The sequence below is a fragment of the Mustelus asterias genome, unplaced genomic scaffold, assembly GCF_964213995.1.
Source record: "Mustelus asterias unplaced genomic scaffold, sMusAst1.hap1.1 HAP1_SCAFFOLD_2851, whole genome shotgun sequence".
Taxonomy (NCBI): domain Eukaryota; kingdom Metazoa; phylum Chordata; class Chondrichthyes; order Carcharhiniformes; family Triakidae; genus Mustelus; species Mustelus asterias.
The window spans coordinates 24-18,561 of NW_027592796.1; the positions used below are offsets into that span (position 1 = coordinate 24).

Sequence of the window (18,538 nt, forward strand, 5' to 3'; positions counted from 1 at the left end):
GGGGGGGGAGGGGGAAAAGAGGGGAGGGGAGGGGGAAAAGAGGGGAGGGAAGCAGGAGTGACCAACCTGCCACCCTTCTTTCTACGTCTAGACCCAGTGAGTGCCCAGGTGAAGGGCATGGGGGTCACAACAGCAGGTGGGGGAAGCAGGGGGGTGGGGGAAGCAGGGGGGTGGGGGAAGCAGGGGGATGGGGGAAGCAGGGGGATGGGGGAAGCAGGGGGGTGGGGTGCAGTCACAGACACAGGGATAAAAGACTCAGCAAAGGGGATGAAAACATTGGGAGAACTCACGTCTCTATGCTCAAGCCAGTCTCCTGGTTGCCAGACAGTATGGACACGGGGAGACACCCATGTCCTGTGAAAGTCAGCACCTCGTAACCTAAGAAACAAAGCATTGTGAGGAGGGTGTGTGTGTGCGGAAGAGAGAAAGAGAGAGAGAGACACGTCAACATTACAGGCCCAACTCTGCAACGAGATTAATCTCCGTCCAGCCGGTCCTCACTTGCAAGCGAGCGACACAAACCCTCGACCAAGTCAGGCAACAGCAACCCTGAATGGGTAGTTATGCGGCATTGACTTTTTTACAGAGCAAAGCTACCAACCAGCACACATTCACCCCAAGGCGATCTGTCATCACGATTTGTCCATTTATATCACCGTTACTACCCACCTTACAGCAGCAAAACAGGGGGGTGTGGGGCTAGGCCCCAGATTAACACTCCGAGAGACACGGGTTCAAATCCCACCGTGGGCAGAATTTAAATTCGATTAATAAAAATCCGGAATTATGAAGCTCTTCTAATGGTGACCGTCGTGGAAAAGACCCTTTTGCTTCACGCGTGTCCGAATGTTGGAGGAAATCTGAGGTCCTTATCTGGTCCGGCCTACATTCGGCCCACACCTCAATCTGATTGACTCTTAAATGCTCCTTGGAGATGGCCCCCCCTCTAGCGCGCCACTGGGCTGTAACAAAACCACTAAAGTCTAGACGGAATGACTCCTGATGGCCTGGCATCGACCCAGGAACAACATCCTGCCCTGTCGAGCCTGCTGAGGAGCTCCTAACTGACGTTTGGGGGCTTCTGTCCAAACCCGTTGGAGGTCAATCTCAGTTCCAGGACATCTCTGCAGGAGTTCCTCGAAGTGTCCTAGTCCCCAACCATCTTCAGCTGCTTCATCAATGACCTTCCCTCCATCACAAGGTCTGAAGTGGCGAGGTTCGCCGATGACTGCACAGTGTTCAGCAACGTTCGCCAATCCTCAGATACTGAAACAGTCCCGTGTCCCAATGCAGCAAGACCTGGACAATATCCAGGCTCGGGCTGACAAGTGGCAAGTAACATTCGCACCAGACAAGTGCCCAACAATGACCATCTCCAACAGAAAGGATGTAAACATCTCCCCCTTGATGTTCAATGGCATAACCTAGAAAGGAATAATCCTGACTCCCCCCAAAGCCTGTCCACTGGGAATCCTGCGGAGAGTAACTCACCTCCTGACTCCCTCCCAAAGCCTGTCCACTGGGAATCCTGCGGAGAGTAACTCACCTCCTGACTCCCTCCCAAAGCCTGTCCACTGGGAATCCTGCGGAGAGTAACTCACCTCCTGACTCCCTCCCAAAGCCTGTCCACTGGGAATCCTGCGGAGAGTAACTCACCTCCTGACTCCCTCCCAAAAGCCTGTCCACTGGGAATCCTGCGGAGAGTAACTCACCTCCTGACTCCCCCCAAAGCCTGTCCACCATCTACAAGGACACAAGTCAGGAGTGCGATGGAACACTCCCCACTTGCCTGGATGAGCGCGGCTCCCAACAACACTCGAGAATCTCGACACCATCCAGGACAAAGCAGCCCCGCTCGATCGACACGCTAACCACAAACACTCACTCCCTCCCCCACCGACGCACAGTGGCAGCAGTGTGTACCATCTACAAGATGCACCGCAGCGACTCGCCAAGGCTCCTTTGACAGCAACTTCCAAACCTGCCACCTGGAAGGACAAGGGCAGGTTGGGGTGGAGGGGGGGCAGCAGACACATGGGGAACACCCCCACCTGCAAGTTCCCCCTCCGAGCCACTCACCATCCCGACTTGGAAATATATCGGCCGTTCCTTAACTGGGGTCAGCTGGGTGGGACACCAGAGGGATGAACCTTTGTCCAAATCTGAGAGGGAGCGTGGGGAAAGGTTGGCATCGAGAGAACGAAGGGCTCCACCCCTCACACTTACCGGTGTCAGATTTGACACCCCAGGCATTAACCAGCAGCCCCTCAGCTGGCACGTCTGAACTGCCGAGGTACATCTGGCTAAGGAAGGTGGCATTCTGGGGAACTGCAATCGGCTGGAAGGGAACGTGCAGAGGGTACTTCACGCAGCTCCCGTTCTTGGGGTAGAACTGGTACATGACTTTCTGAAAACAAAATGTAAACAGAGAGCGGTGAAAGGGGAGAGCTTGCCATCCCCTGCTGCATCCGTACAGATCAGAACCACCCCCCCAACAACCCCAGTGTGCCTCATTCAGAGAGTCACTACAGTGCAGAAGAGGCCATTCAACCCATCGAATCTACACCGACTCTGACTGAGAATCTTACCCAAGCACCATCTCTGCAACCCCCTCACATCCATCTAACCTGCCCACATTTGGACACCAAGGGGCAATTTAGCATGGCCAATCCACCTAACTTGCACATCTTTGGACACCAAGGGCAATTTAACATAGCCAATCCACCCAACCTGCACATCTTTGGACACCAAGGGGCAATTTAGCATGGCCAATCCACCCAACCTGCACATCTTTGGACACTAAGGGACAATTTAGCATGGCCAATCCACCCAACCCGCACATCTTTGGACACCAAGGGCAATTTAGCATGGCCAATCCACCCAACCCGCACATCTTTGGACACCAAGGGCAATTTAGCATGGCCAATCCACCTAACTTGCACATCTTTGGACACCAAGGGGCAATTGAGAATGGCCAATCCACCTAACCTACACATCTTTGGACACCAAGGGCAATTTAGCATGGCCAATCCACCTAACTTGCACATCTTTGGACACCAAGGGCAATTTAGCATGGCCAATCCACCTAACTTGCACATCTTTGGACACCAAGGGGCAATTGAGAATGGCCAATCCACCTAACCTACACATCTTTGGACACCAAGGGCAATTTAGCATGGCCAATCCACCTAACTTGCACATCTTTGGACACCAAGGGCAATTTAGCATGGCCAATCCACCCAACCTGCACATCTTTGGATTGTGGGAGGAAACCGGAGCACCCGGAGGAAACCCACGCAGACATGGGGAGAATCTTCAAACTCCACAAACAGTGACCCAAGGACAGGCAATGGACAGAGTGAATAGCCAGAAGCTTTTTCCCCCCAGGGTGGAAGAGTCAATCGCTGAGGGGCAAAGGTTCAAGGTGCTGCCGGGGGAGGTAGTGCAAACAGGCAAGATAGTGACTTTTAAGGGGTATCTTGACAAGTACACGAATAGGATGGGAATAGAGGGGTATGGTCCCCGGAAGTGGTTTTAGTTCAGTTGGACAGCATGGTCGGTGCAGACTTGGAGGGCCGAAGGGCCTGTTCCTGTGCTGTAATTTTCTTTGTTCTTGCCAGAATTGAACCCAGGATACTGGCACTGTGAGGCAGCAGTGTTAACCACTGTGCTGCCCTAGAGTCAGAGAGAGACAGCACAGAAACAGGCCCTTTGGCCCACCATGCCTATGCTGACCATTAACTGCCAATCTATACTAATAGAATACAATAATATAATAATATTACCAATAGAATACAAGAGCAGGGATGCATTTCTGAGGCTGCAGATGGTCAGACCCCATTTGGAGTATTGTGAGCAGTTTTGGGTCCCCGTATCTAAGGAAGGATGTGCCGGCCTTGGAAAGGGTCCAGAGGAGGTTCACAAGAATGATCCCTGGACTGAAAAGCTTGTCATACGAGGAACAGTTGAGGACTCTGGATCTGTACTCGTTGGAGTTCAGAAGGACGAGGGGAGGGGGGGGGATCTTATTAAAAGTTACAGGATACTGCGAGACCTGGATAGAGTGGATGTTTCCACTAGTAGGAAAAACTAGAACCAGAGGGCACAACCTCAGGCTAAAGGGACGATCCTTTAAAACAGAGATGAGGAGGAATTTCTTCGGCCAGAGAGTGGTGAATCTGTGGAACTCTTTGCCGCAGAAGGCTGTGGAGGCCGGGTCACTGAGTGTCTTCAAGACAGAGATAGATAGGTTCTTGATTAATAAGGGGATCAGGGGTTATGGGGAAAAGGCAGGAGAATGGGGATGAGAATCATATCAGCCATGATTGAATGGTGGAGCAGACTCGATGGGCCGAATGGCCTAATTCTGTTCCTATGTCTTATGGTCTTATCCCATTCACCAGCACTTGGTGCAAAGGCTACGTATGACCCCTTGGCCATTTAAATGCTTGCCCAAATGCTTCTCAAATGCAGATCCCAGGCAACCTGCCAATGACAATCCCACCTCTGAGGCTATTGTGGGAATCCTAACACATCCCAGTTACCACCAAGCTAAGTGGCTGAATACAAAGCATTTTCTCTGCTTTGACAACCCGCTTCCGATCAGTGGAATTATAGCACCTCCAAGTGGCTCCACATTGTAACCTCGTTAACTGTTCACTTAGGGGGCGCTCGACAGCACGAGTCACATTGCAGCATTTCATCCTGAGATTCTTAATCCAAAGCGCAGCATCGGCAAGTAAAACTTGCAGACGCAAAAACGCAAGGTTATAAAATTATAACGTGAGGATCTCTGGTTGACATCACAGACTTTATAGAGCGCAGGTCATGTGGGAATTTGGAGGGGTTATAATGAAATCAGAGTTATACCTGTCCTGGTTTGATGGGGGACAGTGTAGAGGGAGCTTTACTCTGTATCTAACCCCGTGCTGTACCTGTCCTGGGAATGTTTGATTGGGAACAGTGTAGAGGGAGCTTTACTCTGTATCTAGCCCCGTGCTGTCCCTGTCCTGGGAGTGTTTGATGGGGGACAATGTGGAGGGAGCTTTACTCTGTATCTAACCCTGTGCTGTACCTGTCCTTGGAGTGTTTGATGGGGGACATGTAGAGGGAGCTTTACTCTGTATCTAACCCCGTGCTGTACCTGTCCTGGGAGTGTTTGATGGGGACAGTGTACAGGGAGCTTTACTCTGTATCTAACCCTGTGCTGTACCTGTCCTGGGAGTGTTTGATGGGGGACAGTGTCGAGGGAGCTTTACTCTGTATCTAACCCCGTGCTGTACCTGTCCTGGGAGTGTTTGATGGGGGACAGTGTCGTGGGAGCTTTACTCTGTATCTAACCCCGTGCTGTACCTGTCCTGGGAGTGTTTGATGGAGACAATGTGGAGGGAGCTTTACTCTGTATCTAACCCTGTGCTGTACCTGTCCTGGGAGTGTTTGATGAGGGACATGTAGAGGGAGCTTTACTCTGTATCTAACCCCGTGCTGTACCTGTCCTGGGAGTGTTTGATGGGGGACAGTGTAGAGGGAGCTTTACTCTGTATCTAACCCCGTGCTGTACCTGTCCTGGGAGTGTTTGATGGGAACAGTATAGAGGGAGCTTTACTCTGTATCTAACCCCGTGCTGTAACTGTCCTGGGAGTGTTTGATTGGGAACAGTGTAGAGGGAGCTTTACTCTGTATCTAACCCTGTGCTGTACCTGTCCTGGGAGTGTTTGATGGGGGACAGTGTCGAGGGAGCTTTACTCTGTATCTAACCCCGTGCTGTACCTGTCCTGGGAGTGTTTGATGGGGGACAGTGTAGAGGGAGCTTTACTCTGTATCTAACCCCGTGCTGTACCTGTCCTGGGAGTGTTTGATGGGAACAGTATAGAGGGAGCTTTACTCTGTATCTAACCCCGTGCTGTAACTGTCCTGGGAGTGTTTGATGGGGACAGTGTAGAGGGAGCTTTACTCTGTATCTAACCCCGTGCTGTACCTGGCCTGGGAGTGTTTGATGGGGGACAGTGTCGAGGGTGCTTTACTCTGTATCTAACCCCGTGCTGTACCTGTCCTGGGAGTGTTTGATGGGGGACAATGTAGAGGGAGCTTTACTCTGTATCTAACCCCGTGCTGTATCTGTCCTCGGAGTGTTTGATGGCGACAGTGTGGAGGGAGCTTTACTCTGTATCCAACCCCGTGCCGTACCTGTCCTGGAAGTGTTTGATGGGGGACAGTGTAGAGGGAGCTTTACTCTGTATCTGCTGTACCTGTCCTGGGAGTGTTTGATGGGGGCAGTTTAGAGGGAGCTTTACTCTGTATCTAACCCCGTGCTGTACCTGTCCTGGGAGTGTTTGATGGGGGACAGTGTAGAGGGAGCTTTACTCTGTATCTAACCCCGTGCTGTACCTGTCCTGGGAGTGTTTGATGGGGGACAGTGTAGAGGGAGCTTTACTCTGTATCTAACCCCGTGCTGTACCTGTCCTGGGAGTGTTTGATGGGGGACAGTGTAGAGGGAGCTTTACTCTGTATCTAACCCTGTGCTGTACCTGTCCTGGGAGTGTTTGATGGGGGACAGTGTAGAGGGAGCTTTACTCTGTATCTAACCCCGTGCTGTACCTGTCCTGGGAGTGCTTGATGGGGGACAGTGTCGAGGGAGCTTTACTCTGTATCTAACCCCGTGCTGTACCTGTCCTGGGAGTGCTTGATGGGGGACAGTGTCGAGGGAGCTTTACTCTGTATCTAACCCCGTGCTGTACCTGTCCTGGGAGTGCTTGATGGGGGACAGTGTCGAGGGAGCTTTTAGAATGATTTGCTTGAGTGCTGAATTTCAGAAACAGGCTCGGATCGGAGAAAGGACTCAGAAAATACCCTGGACACCCACCTGCTTGAATAGTGCGTAGTCCACTACTGGCTCTCCTGGGACACCGGCAGTTATTTTCACCTTCAGACAATAAATCTTCTTCTGATTCGCATCGTAAGAGAACGTCACTGAATCATCAGAGCCTTTGCCTAGTCGCGACTGTAAAACAAGATTGATGCCAGAACAGAAAGGTGATTACGCACACACAGTGACTATTAACTGCCACCTCTGAAATGGGCAGGCGTGAGACTCAAGGGGCAATTAGGGATGGGCTGAAAATGCTGGGCCTTGCCCGGTGATGGCTACAAATTCCACAAAGAGTAAATTAAATCAGCATTTGAGCCTTGGCACCAAGACACAGTCGATTGCAATATAGAATCCTTACATAGAACATTACAGCGCAGTACAGGCCCTTCGGCCCTCGATGTTGCGCCGACCAGTGAAACCAATCTAAAGCCCATCTAACCTACACTATTCCAATATCATCCATATGTTTATCCAATAACCATTTAAATGCTCTTAATGTTGACAAGTCCACTACTGCTGCAGGCAGGGCATTCCACACCCTTACTACTCTCCGAGTAAAGAACCTACCTCTAACATCTGTCCTATATCTCTCACCCCTCAATTTAAAGCTATGTCCCCTCGTGTTAGCCAACACCATCCGAGGAAAAAGGCTCTCACTGTCCACCCTATCTAATCCTCTGATCATCTTGTATGCCTCTATTAAGTCACCTCTTAACCTTCTTCTCTCTAACGAAAACAACCTCAAGCCCCTCAGCCTTTCCTCATACGATCTTCCCACCACACCAGGCAACATCCTGGTAAATCTCCTCTGCACCCTTTCCAACGCTTCCACATCCTTCCTATAATGCGGCAACCAGAACTGTACGCAATACTCCAAGTGCGGCCGCACCAGAGTTTTGTACAGCTGCAACATGACCTCATGGCTCCGAAACTCAATCCCTCTACCAATAAAAGCTAACACACCGTATGCCTTCTTAACAACCCTATTAACCTGGGTGCCAACTTTCAGGGATCTATGCACATGGACACCGAGATCTCTCTGTTCATCCACACTTCCAAGTATCTTACCATTAGCCCAGTACTCTGTAATCCTGTTACTCCTTCCAAAGTGAATCACCTCACACTTTTCCGCATTAAACTCCATTTGCCACCTCTCAGCCCAGCTCTGCAGCTTATCTATGTCCCTCTGTAACCTGCAACAGCCTTCTGCACTGTCCACAACTCCACCGACTTTAGTGTAATCTGCAAATTTACTAACCCATCCTTCTACACCCTCATCCAGGTCATTTATAAAAATGACAAACAACAGTGGCCCCAAAACAGATCCTTGCGGTACACCACTAGTAACTGAACTCCAGGATGAATATTTCCCATCAACCACCACCCTCTGTCTTTTTACAGCTAGCTAATTCCTGATCCAAACCGCTAAATCACCCTCAATCCCGTGCGTCCGTATTTTTTGCAATAGCTTACCGTGGGGAACCTTATCAAATGCTTTACTGAAATCCATATACACCACACCAACTGCTTTACCCTCATCCACCTCTTTGGTCACCTTCTCAAAGAACTCAATAAGGTTTGTGAGGCACGACCTACCCTTCACAAAACCGTGCTGACTATCCCTAATCAAATTATTCCTTTCTAGATGCTTATAAGTCCTATCTCTTATAATCCTTTCCAAAACTTTGCCCACAACAGAAGTAAGGCTCACCGGTCTATAATTACCAGGGTTGTCTCTACGCCCCTTCCTGAACAAGAGGAAAACATTTGCTATCCTCCAGTCTTCTGGCACTGTTCCTGTCGACAATGACACACAGAAAAAAGCCCATCGAGTCTGTACCTACTCTCCGAAAGCATCTTATCCTGGATCAAGCATCCCTCCCACCCTATGCCTCTAACCCCACACATTTAGGACAGCCAATCCACCTAACCCGCACGTCTTTCAGACTGTGGGAGGAAACCCACGCAGACACGGGGAGAACGTGCAGACTCCGCACGGACAGTGACCCAAGCCGGGAATCCAACCCGGGTCCCTGGCAATGTGGGGCATCAGTGCTAACCCACTGTGCCACCCTTATTCCGTGCATAGACACATCGCTAAAGGTTCGACAGCCCTCGCTCAAACCCAGGGAAGTCGGTCGCCAGAATCCACAATGTTGATACTCACTTTATAGATTTGGCCTTCAAAGAGCTTCGGGGAAGCTGTAAGATACAAAGCAAAGCACCAGTTCTGTTAGCTGCAGTGTGGATTTCTTGGAGGAATCATCAGGCACATTTACAAAGTTTAACATCGATCATTAGCAAGACACTGGAGTCAATAATCAAAGAGGAAATAGCTAATCATTTCGGAAAGCTGATCATTTAGGATAATCAAACCCAGTCAACATGGTTTTATGAATGGTAAATCATGTTTGACAAATATGCTCAAATTCTTTGAGGCTGTAATAGGGAGAGTAGATAGAGGGGAACCTGTAGATGTAATGTATTTGGATTTCTGAAAGACATTTGATAAGGTGCCACATAAGAGGCTGGTGCATAAAGTAAAAGCCGATGGATTTGGAGGGAGTGGGTTAGCGTGGATTGAAAACTGGATGTCACATAGGATGCAGAGTCGGAATAAGTGGGTCCTTTTCAGAGTGGAAAGATGTAACTAGTGGGGTACCGCGGGGATCTTGCTCTGTAATTATTCACTATTTACATTAATGACCTGGAGGAAGGAACAGAATGCAAGGATCCCAGATTTGCCGATGATACAAAGGTCGGTGGAAGGGCATGTTATCATAGGATCATAGAAACCATATAGTACAGAAAGAGGCCATTCGGCCCATCGAGTCTGCACCGACCACAATCCCACCCAGGTCCTACCCCCATATCCCTACATATTTTACCCGCTAATCCCCGCATCCCAGGACACTAAGGGGCAATTTTAGCATGGCCGATCAACCTAACCCGCACATCTTTGGACATCATGTTGCGATGAGGATATTGTGATTCTGCAAAGAGATATTGATCGATTGGGTGACTGGGCAAAAACCTGGCAAATGGAGCTTAATATGAGGAAGTGTGAGGGTCGTGTACTTCGATAGGAGGAATCGGAAGGCAGATTATTATCTGAATGGAGAGAGACTGTAAGTGAGTGAAGTACAGAGGGATTTAGATGTTCTCGTGCAGGAATCACAACAAAGCTAGCAGGCAGGTCCAACGAGTAGTTAAGAAGGCAAACAGAATTTTGGCCTTTATTGCAAAGGGCTTGGAGTTTTAAAAACAGGGAGGCTTTGTTGCAATTGTACAGGTTGTTAGTGAGGCTTCACCTGGATTACTGCGTGCAGTTTTGGTCCCCTTGGATATAGTAACGTTGGAGGCAGTCCAAAGGAGATTCACCAAGCTAATTCCTGGGATGAGAGGGTTGTCCTATCAAGAAAGACTATACTGTCTGGGTCTGCATTCCTTGGAGGTTAGAAGAGTGAGGGGTGACCTTATTCAAGATCCTGACGGGGGCTTGACAGGGTAGATGGTGAGATGGTTTCACTAATGGGAGAGTCTCGAACAAGCGGAGATAGCTACAAGGTAAAGGGTCGGCATTTAAATCTCGAGGTAGGTAGCAATTTCTTCTTGCAGAGGTTTGATTCGATTTATTATTGTCACATGTATTAACAGTGAAAAGTATTGTTTCTTGCGCGCTATACAGACAAAGCATACCGTTCATAGAGAAGGAAAGGAGAGGGTGCAGAATGTAGTGTTACAGTCACAGCTAGGGTGTAGAGAAAGATCAACTTAATGCCTGGTAGGTCCATTCAAAAGTCTGACGGCAGCAGGGAAGAAGCTGTTCTCGAGTCGTTTGGGACGTGACCTCAGACTTTTGTATCTTTTTCCCGAAGGAAGAAGGTGGAAGAGAGAATGTCCGGGGTGCGTGGGGTCCTTGATTATGCTGGCTGCTTTTCCCGAGGCAGCGGGCAGTGTAGACGGAGTCAATGGATGGGAGGCTGGTCTGAGTGATGGATTGGGCTACATTCACAACCCTTTTGTAGTTCCTTGCAGTCTTGGGCAGAGCAGGAGCCCAGACCAAGCTGTGATACAACCGGAAAGAATGCTTTCTATGGTGCATCTGTAAAAGTTGATGAATGTCTGGAATTATCTGCCCCAAAGGATGGTGGAGGCTGGATTATTAGAAGTATTTAAAGTGGAGGTGGATAAATATTTGTTAGATTGAGGAATAGAGGGTTACGGGGAAATGACTGAAAAGGAGTAGAGGTCGGCATAGATCAGCCATAATCATACTGAATGGCGGGGTAGGCTTGAGGGGCCGAATGGCCTACTCCTGCTTCTATTCCTTGCGACACTTAGCCAAAGCAAGTCGGTGGCAATGGAAAAAATCCAAAGTTAAGGGTTTGAGTAAACTTCTGAGCCTCTAAGGACGGAGACGAGGTGTGAACTTTACAACTACATTTGAAAAGGCGGACTCACGGAGTGAAGATCATTGAAGAGCGACTTCCGTGGTTAGTTCAGCTGGGGGAAGATCGAGGAGGGAGAACAGTATACAAAGAACATTACAGCACAGGAACAGGCCCTTCGGCCCTCCAAGCCTACACCGACCATGCTGCCCCGACTGAACTAAACCCCCCCCCCGCACCCCCCTTCCCAAATCCCTTCCAGGTTGTTGTTTCGAGAACGCGGCCCGCAGCAGGGAAAAGCTGCAGGAACTCCCAGCCCGTCTGGAAGACCAGTGGCTCGGCTCCGCGCCAGAGGCAACCCCCAAAAGGCAAATGCCCGGTGTGGTAACAATTACTGGATTTCGCTTATAGTTTATAGGACAGGCTTATCAAGCTATTCACATGGGGTGGAGGTGGGGGGATTTTAAACTTGTCACTTAAAGGGTTGAAGAGCTAATTTCAGAAAGTTTGGCACAGCACGGACCTTAGTTTCAGAAAACAGAAGTATGAAAAAGTAGTAACTTTGCTGAGCAAAAAAAAGCCATTGGAGTAATAAATGAAGTATTGGAGCATAATAAAGTTAAAGTTTATTTATTAGTGTCACAAGTAAGGCTTACATTAACACTACAGATGAAGTTACTGTGAAAATCCCCTAGTCATCACACTCCGGAGCGTGTTTGGGTCAATGCACCCAAACCAGCTAGTCCCCCTGACACTAAGGGGCAATTAAGCATGGCCAATCCACCTAACCTGCACATCTTTGGAGTGTGGGAGAACATAAGAACTAGGATCAGGAGTAGGCCATCTGGCCCCTCGAGCCTGCTCCGCCATTCAATAAGATCATGGCTGATCTTTTCGTGGACTCAGCTCCACTTACCCGCCCGCTCACCATAACCCTTAATTCCTTTCCTGTTCAAAAATCTATCTATCCTTGCCTTAAAAACATTCAATGAGGTAGCCTCAACTGCTTCACTGGGCAGGGAATTCCACAGATTCACAACCCTTTGTGTGAAGAAGTTCCTCCTCAACTCAGTCCGAAATCTACTTCCCCTTATTTTGAGGCCATGCCCCCTAGTTTTAGTTTCACCCGCAACCTCCCTGCTTCTATCTGATCTATTCCCTTCAAAATCTTATATGTTTCTATAAGATCTCCCCTCATTCTTCTGAATTCCAATGAGTATAGCCCCAGTCTACTCAGTCTCTCCTCATAAGCCAACACTCTCAACTCCGGGATCAACCTCGTGAATCTCCTCTGCACCCCCTCCATTGCCAGTATCTCCTTTCTCAAGGATATACCAAAACTGTACACAGTCCGGAAGACCAAAACTGTACACAGTCCGGAAGACCAAAACTGTACACAGACCAAAACTGTACACAGACCGGAAGACCAAAACTGTACACAGACCGGAAGACCAAAACTGTACACAGACCGGAAGACCAAAACTGTACACAGACCGGAAGACCAAAACTGTACACAGACCGGAAGACCAAAACTGTACACAGTCTGGAAGACCAAAACTGTACACAGTCCAGAAGACCAAAACTGTACACAGACCGGAAGACCAAAACTGTACACAGTCTGGAAGACCAAAACTGTACACAGACCAAAACTGTACACAGTCCAGAAGACCAAAACTGTACACAGTCCGGAAGACCAAAACTGTACACAGACCAGAAGACCAAAACTGTACACAGTCCGGAAGACCAAAACTGTACACAGTCCGGAAGACCAAAACTGTACACAGACCGGAAGACCAAAACTGTACAGACCAAAACTGTACACAGTCTGGAAGACCAAAACTGTACAGACCAAAACTGTACACAGTCCGGAAGACCAAAACTGTACAGACCAAAACTGTACACAGTCCAGAAGACCAAAACTGTACACAGACCAGAAGACCAAAACTGTACACAGTCCGGAAGACCAAAACTGTACACAGTCCGGAAGACCAAAACTGTACACAGTCCGGAAGACCAAAACTGTACACAGACCGGAAGACCAAAACTGTACACAGTCTGGAAGACCAAAACTGTACACAGTCCAGAAGACGTACTGGTTAAGTGCATTGGCCGGTCTAAATTCTCCCTCAGTGTACCTGAATAAGCGCCGGAGTGTGGCGACCAGGGGAATCTCACAGTAACTTCATTGCAGTGTTAATGCAAGCCTACTTGTGACACTAATAAATAAACTGTGAAGAAGTTCCTCCTCAACTCAGTCCTAAATCTGCTTCCCCTTATTTTGAGGCCATGCCCCCTAGTTCTAGTTTCACCCGCCAGTGGAAACAACTTCCCTGTTTCTATCTTATCTATTCCCTTCATAGTCTTATATGTTTCTATAAGATCTCCCCTCATTCTTCTGAATTCCAATGAGCATAGCCCCAGTCTACTCAGTCTCTCCTCATAAGCCAACCCTCTCAGGAGGAAACCGGAGCACCCGGAGGAAACCCACACAGACACGGGGGGAGAAGGTACAGAGTCCGCATAGACAGTGACCCGAGCCGGGAATCGAACCCGGGTCCCTGGCGCTGTGAGGCAGCAGTGCTAACCCACTGTGCCACCCTCAATTCACAAATTGTTTCTCTCCTATCCTTGTTGGTGGATTGGCTCCAAAACGCAGAAGGGGCTTCGAAGGCCACATTCGGCCCCACATTGGACAAGGCCGTTAGAGGTCATTTTCTGGGGAGAATTAGCTCGGAGGTTTGGGAAGTAAAGGGGTTGGGAACTGGGTAAAGTTAGTGATGTCACTCAGTAAATGGTAGTGCGTTGGGGAGAGTTACAGAACAAAGAGATCTAGGGGTACAGGTTCATAGCTCCTTGAGTGGTGAAGAAGGCATTCAGCAAGCTTGGTTTCATTGGTCAGAACATTGAAGTGGAGATGCCGGCGTTGGACTGGGGTAAACACAGTAAGAAGTTTAACAACACCAGGTTAAAGTCCAACAGGTTTATTTGGTAGCAAAAGCCACACAAGCTTTCGGAGCTCCAAGCCCCTTCTTCAGATGAGTGGGAATTCTGTTCACAAACATTTCTGTGAACAATTCTGTTCACAAACATTTCTGTTCACAATTCTGTTCACAAACACAAACATAGAACGGGCATTCGGCCTCTGATATTCGGGTAAGCGTTCTCCAAGGCGGCCTTCAAGACACACGACGGCGCAGAGTCGCTGAGCAGAAACTGATAGCCAAGTTCCGCACACATGAGGACGGCCTCAACCGGGATATTGGGTTCATGTCACACTATCTGTAACCCCCACAGTTGCCTGGACCTGCAGAGTTTCACTGGCTGTCTTGTCTGGAGACAATACACATCTTTTTAGCCTGTCTTGATGCTCTCTCCACTCACGTTGTTTTGTTTCTTAAAGACTTGATTAGCTGTAAGTATTCGCATTCCAACCATTATTCATGTAAATTGAGTCTGTGTCTTTATATGCCCTGTTTGTGAACAGAATTCCCACTCACCTGAAGAAGGGGCTTGGAGCTCCGAAAGCTTGTGTGGCTTTTGCTACCAAATAAACCTGTTGGACTTTAACCTGGTGTTGTTAAACTTCTTACAGAACATTGAATACAGGAGTTGGGACGTCTTGTTGAAGTTGTACAAGACATTGTTAAGGCCACACTTGGAATATTGTGTACAGTTCTGGTCAGCCTATTATAGAAAGGATATTATTAAACTAGAAAGAATGCAGAAAAGATTTACTAGGATGCTACCGGGACTTGATGGATTGAGTTATAAGGAGAGGTTGGATAGACTGGGACTTATTTTCCTCTGGAGCGTAGGAGGCTGAGGGGTGATCTTATAGAGGTCTATAAAATAACGAGGGGCACAGATCAGCGAGATAGTCAATATATTTTCCCAAAGGTAGGGGAGTCTAAAACTAGAGGGCATAGGTTTAAGGTGAGGGGGGAGAGATACAAAAGTGTCCAGAGGGGCAATTTTTTCACACAGAGGGCGGTGAGTGTCTGGAACAAGCTGCCAGAGGCAGTAGTAGAGGCAGGTACAATTTTGTCTTTTAAAAAACGTTTACATGGGTGTAGAGGGATATGGGCCAAACGCGGGCAATTGGAACTAGCTTAGGGGTTTAAAAAAAAGGACAGCACAGACAAGCTGGGCGGGAGGGCCTGTTTCCATGCTGTAAACCTCTATGAGGTGTACAGCCAGCGGGTCAGTCAAGTATGTTTCCAGTCCATTTTCCTGTGGGGCGTTGCACTGTTTGATAAACATTTATGTTGTTTGAAATCACCACAAGATGATGTCAAGGACGTCCCTCCCCAGTTTTCGCGTCATTCCGCGCATTTGCACCTAACTGCAAGGTACGGTTGACAGCAGGAGTTTCAAGTTTTCCCTCTGGGACGTGGCATTTAACACCAGCCACACTCCAAACACCAAGGCAGGTTGAAAGTACTTGGTGCGTCGCCCCTGAGGGAGGAGTGGCGTTGGTGGAGATAGTTAATGATGAAGGTTTTCTGTAAAGGTTGAGGGACATTTTTTGTGTTTTAAAACTGTCATGGGATGTGGTCAACATTTATTGCCCATCCCTAGTTGCCCTTGAGTGGGCAGTTAAGAGTCAACCTCATTGCTGTGGCTCCGGAGTAACATGTAGGCCAGACCGGATAAGGACGACAGATTTCCTTCCCCAAAGGAGGCATTAAAACGACTTTTAATTCCAGTTTTTTCTTATTGATTTCGATTTTATAGAATCATAGAATCCCTACAGTGCAGAAGGAGGCCATTCAGCCCATTGAGTCTGCACCGACCACAATCCCACCTAGCCCCAAGCCCCATAACTCCATGCATTTATCCGAGCTCGTCCCCCTGACACTAAGGGGCAATTTAGCATGGCCAATCCACCTAACCTACACATCTTTGGACACTAAGGGGCAATTTAGCACGGCCAATCCACTTAACCTACACATCTTTGGACACTAAGGGGCAATTTAGCATGGCCAATCCACCTAACATACACATCTTTGGACACTAAGGGACAGTTTAGCACGGCCAATCCACCTAACCTGCATATCTTTGGAGTGTGGGAGGAAACCGGAGCATCCGGAGGAAACCCACGCAGACATGGGGAGAATGTGCAAACTCCACACAGACTGTGACCCAAGCTAGGATTTGAACCCGGGTCCCTGGCGCTGTCAGACAGCAGTGCTAACCACCGCGCCGCCCCCAATTTCACCATCTGCCGTGGTGGGATTCGAACCCGGGTCCCCAGAGCATCCGCCTGGGTCTCTGGATTACTAGTCCAGCGACAATACCATGACGCCACGGCCTCCCCACTCTCCTCTCTGGAGGAGATATCTGGAACAAGGGCCCTAACAGGTGGCCCTCGTGAGAAGGTCCCACTCAAAGAGCACCTTCCTATCCCGGTTATCATAGAATCCCTACAGTGCAGAAGGAGGCCATTCGGCCCATCGAGTCTGCACCGACCACAATCCCACCCAGGCCCTATCCCCATAACTCTATGCATTTACCCTAGCTAGTCCCCCTGACACCAAGGGGCAATTTTAGCATGGCCAATCCACCTAAACAACACATCTTTGGAGTGTGGGAGGAAACCGGAGCACCCGGAGGAAACCCACGCAGACACGGGGAGAACGTGCAGACTCCACACAGACAGTGACGCGAGCTGGGAATCGAACCCGGGTCCCTGGCGCTGTGAGGCAGCTAACCCACTGTGCCACCCGTGTCGTGGGTTATGTTATCTTTCCTTGGTGTCTGATGCAGAGCGGGATTACGGCTACTTACTGCAAGGTTGAGGTTTGTCCTCCGCTCCCACTAGGAAGAACGTGGAACAGATGGACAACGCGGTCAACAGCTTCATGGTGTCGCGTCTCGGGTGTCGGAGTTTCAAATCCTGTGGGTAAACAAATGAACACAAAATTAAATTAAATCCTTTCATTTCTAGTGGGGGGTGGTTGGCTCCATCTCCTCCAGTTCAACGCCTGGTTCCATGCCATCGCTTGGCTCAAAGGCCCAGTCAGTGCAAAACCAAACACCAGGTTTTGATCTGGAGCCAAATTGGTTGGCCTTTCTGAACCAAATCCCCCCCCCCCCCCCCCGCCCGCTCCCCCCCCCCGCTGCCCCCCCCCCCCCGCTCCCCCCCGCTCCCCCCCCCCCCCGCTCCCCCCCCCGCTCCCCACCCCCCCCCCGCTCCCCACCCCCCCCCGCTCCCCACCCCCCCCCCCGCTCCCCACCCCCCCCCCCGCTCCCCACCCCCCCCCCGCTCCCCACCCCCCCCCCGCTCCCCACCCCCCCCCCGCTCCCCACCCCGCCCCCCCCCCCCCGCCCCCCAAACTTCTCCGTCCTGAGTTAACTTGACCAAGCTCTCAGAAAAATAAGGTCACCAATCCTCGTGTGACCAGGTGTCAGATTGTTGTCAACGACATTCCCACGGGACACTGGGGGATGGGTTGACTTTATTCGTTGAACGTCTGAAAAAGCGTGTCTACGACGGCCCTCAGAGACAGGGCAATAAAGTCAACCCATCCCCCTGTGTCCCGTAGGAACCAAACCACCCCCCCCCCCCCCCCGCCACCCCCCCCTTCCTATATCTCCCACCACGAACCCTATAGTTATGCCCCCTTGTAATAGCTCCTACGGGACACTGGGGGATGGGTTGACTTTATTCGTTGAACGTCTGAAAAAGCGTGTCTACGACGGCCCTCCTTCTTATAGTGAGGTGACCAGAACTGCACACAATATTCCAAACGTGGTCTCACCAAGGTCCTGTACAGTTGCAGCATAACCCCACGGCTCTTAAACTCCAACCCCCTGTTAATAAAAGCTAACACACTATCGGCCTTCTTCACAGCTCCATCCACTTGAGTGGCAACCTTTAGAGATCTGTGGATATGGACCCCAAGATCTCTCTGTTCCTCCACAGTCTTCAGAACCCTACCTTTGACCCTGTAATCCACATTTAAATTAGTCCTACCAAAATGAATCACCTCACATTTATCAGGAAAGGAATTTATTTGCCGCCGTTCGGTTGATTGGTTGAGAAGAGTGGGAGGGAAGGTACCAAGAAGTTCAAACGGTTGGACCCTAACGGCAGGTGGGGTGGGGGGGGGGGTAAAAAAAACAGCGCCAAGGTGATCGAGGTGGCCACGGAGAGACCCAGGTGTGGGTCAGTCAGTGGGACCCCAGCCCAGCTATTGGTGGGACCCCAACCCAGACAGGGGGGAAAAAGAAAAACAGTTTGGACCAGTTTCCTTCTTTCCCTGCTTTACTGATTCCA

The 18,538-nt window shown here is 49.7% G+C and overlaps 1 protein-coding gene across 1 annotated transcript; it reads right to left on the minus strand.

The window, feature by feature from the left end:
• Positions 1 to 261: 261 nt before the first annotated feature.
• LOC144490081 (mammalian ependymin-related protein 1-like) lies at positions 262 to 17,350 on the minus strand. Its single transcript, XM_078207886.1, has 5 exons — positions 17,047 to 17,350; positions 9,036 to 9,070; positions 6,863 to 7,000; positions 2,227 to 2,407; positions 262 to 378 (listed from the first exon to the last, which is right to left on the minus strand). Exons 1-5 carry the CDS (start codon positions 17,198 to 17,200, stop codon positions 287 to 289), a joined length of 600 nt encoding a protein of 199 aa, XP_078064012.1. The 5' UTR covers positions 17,201 to 17,350; the 3' UTR covers positions 262 to 286.
• Between the last annotated feature and the right edge of the window lie 1,188 nt (positions 17,351 to 18,538).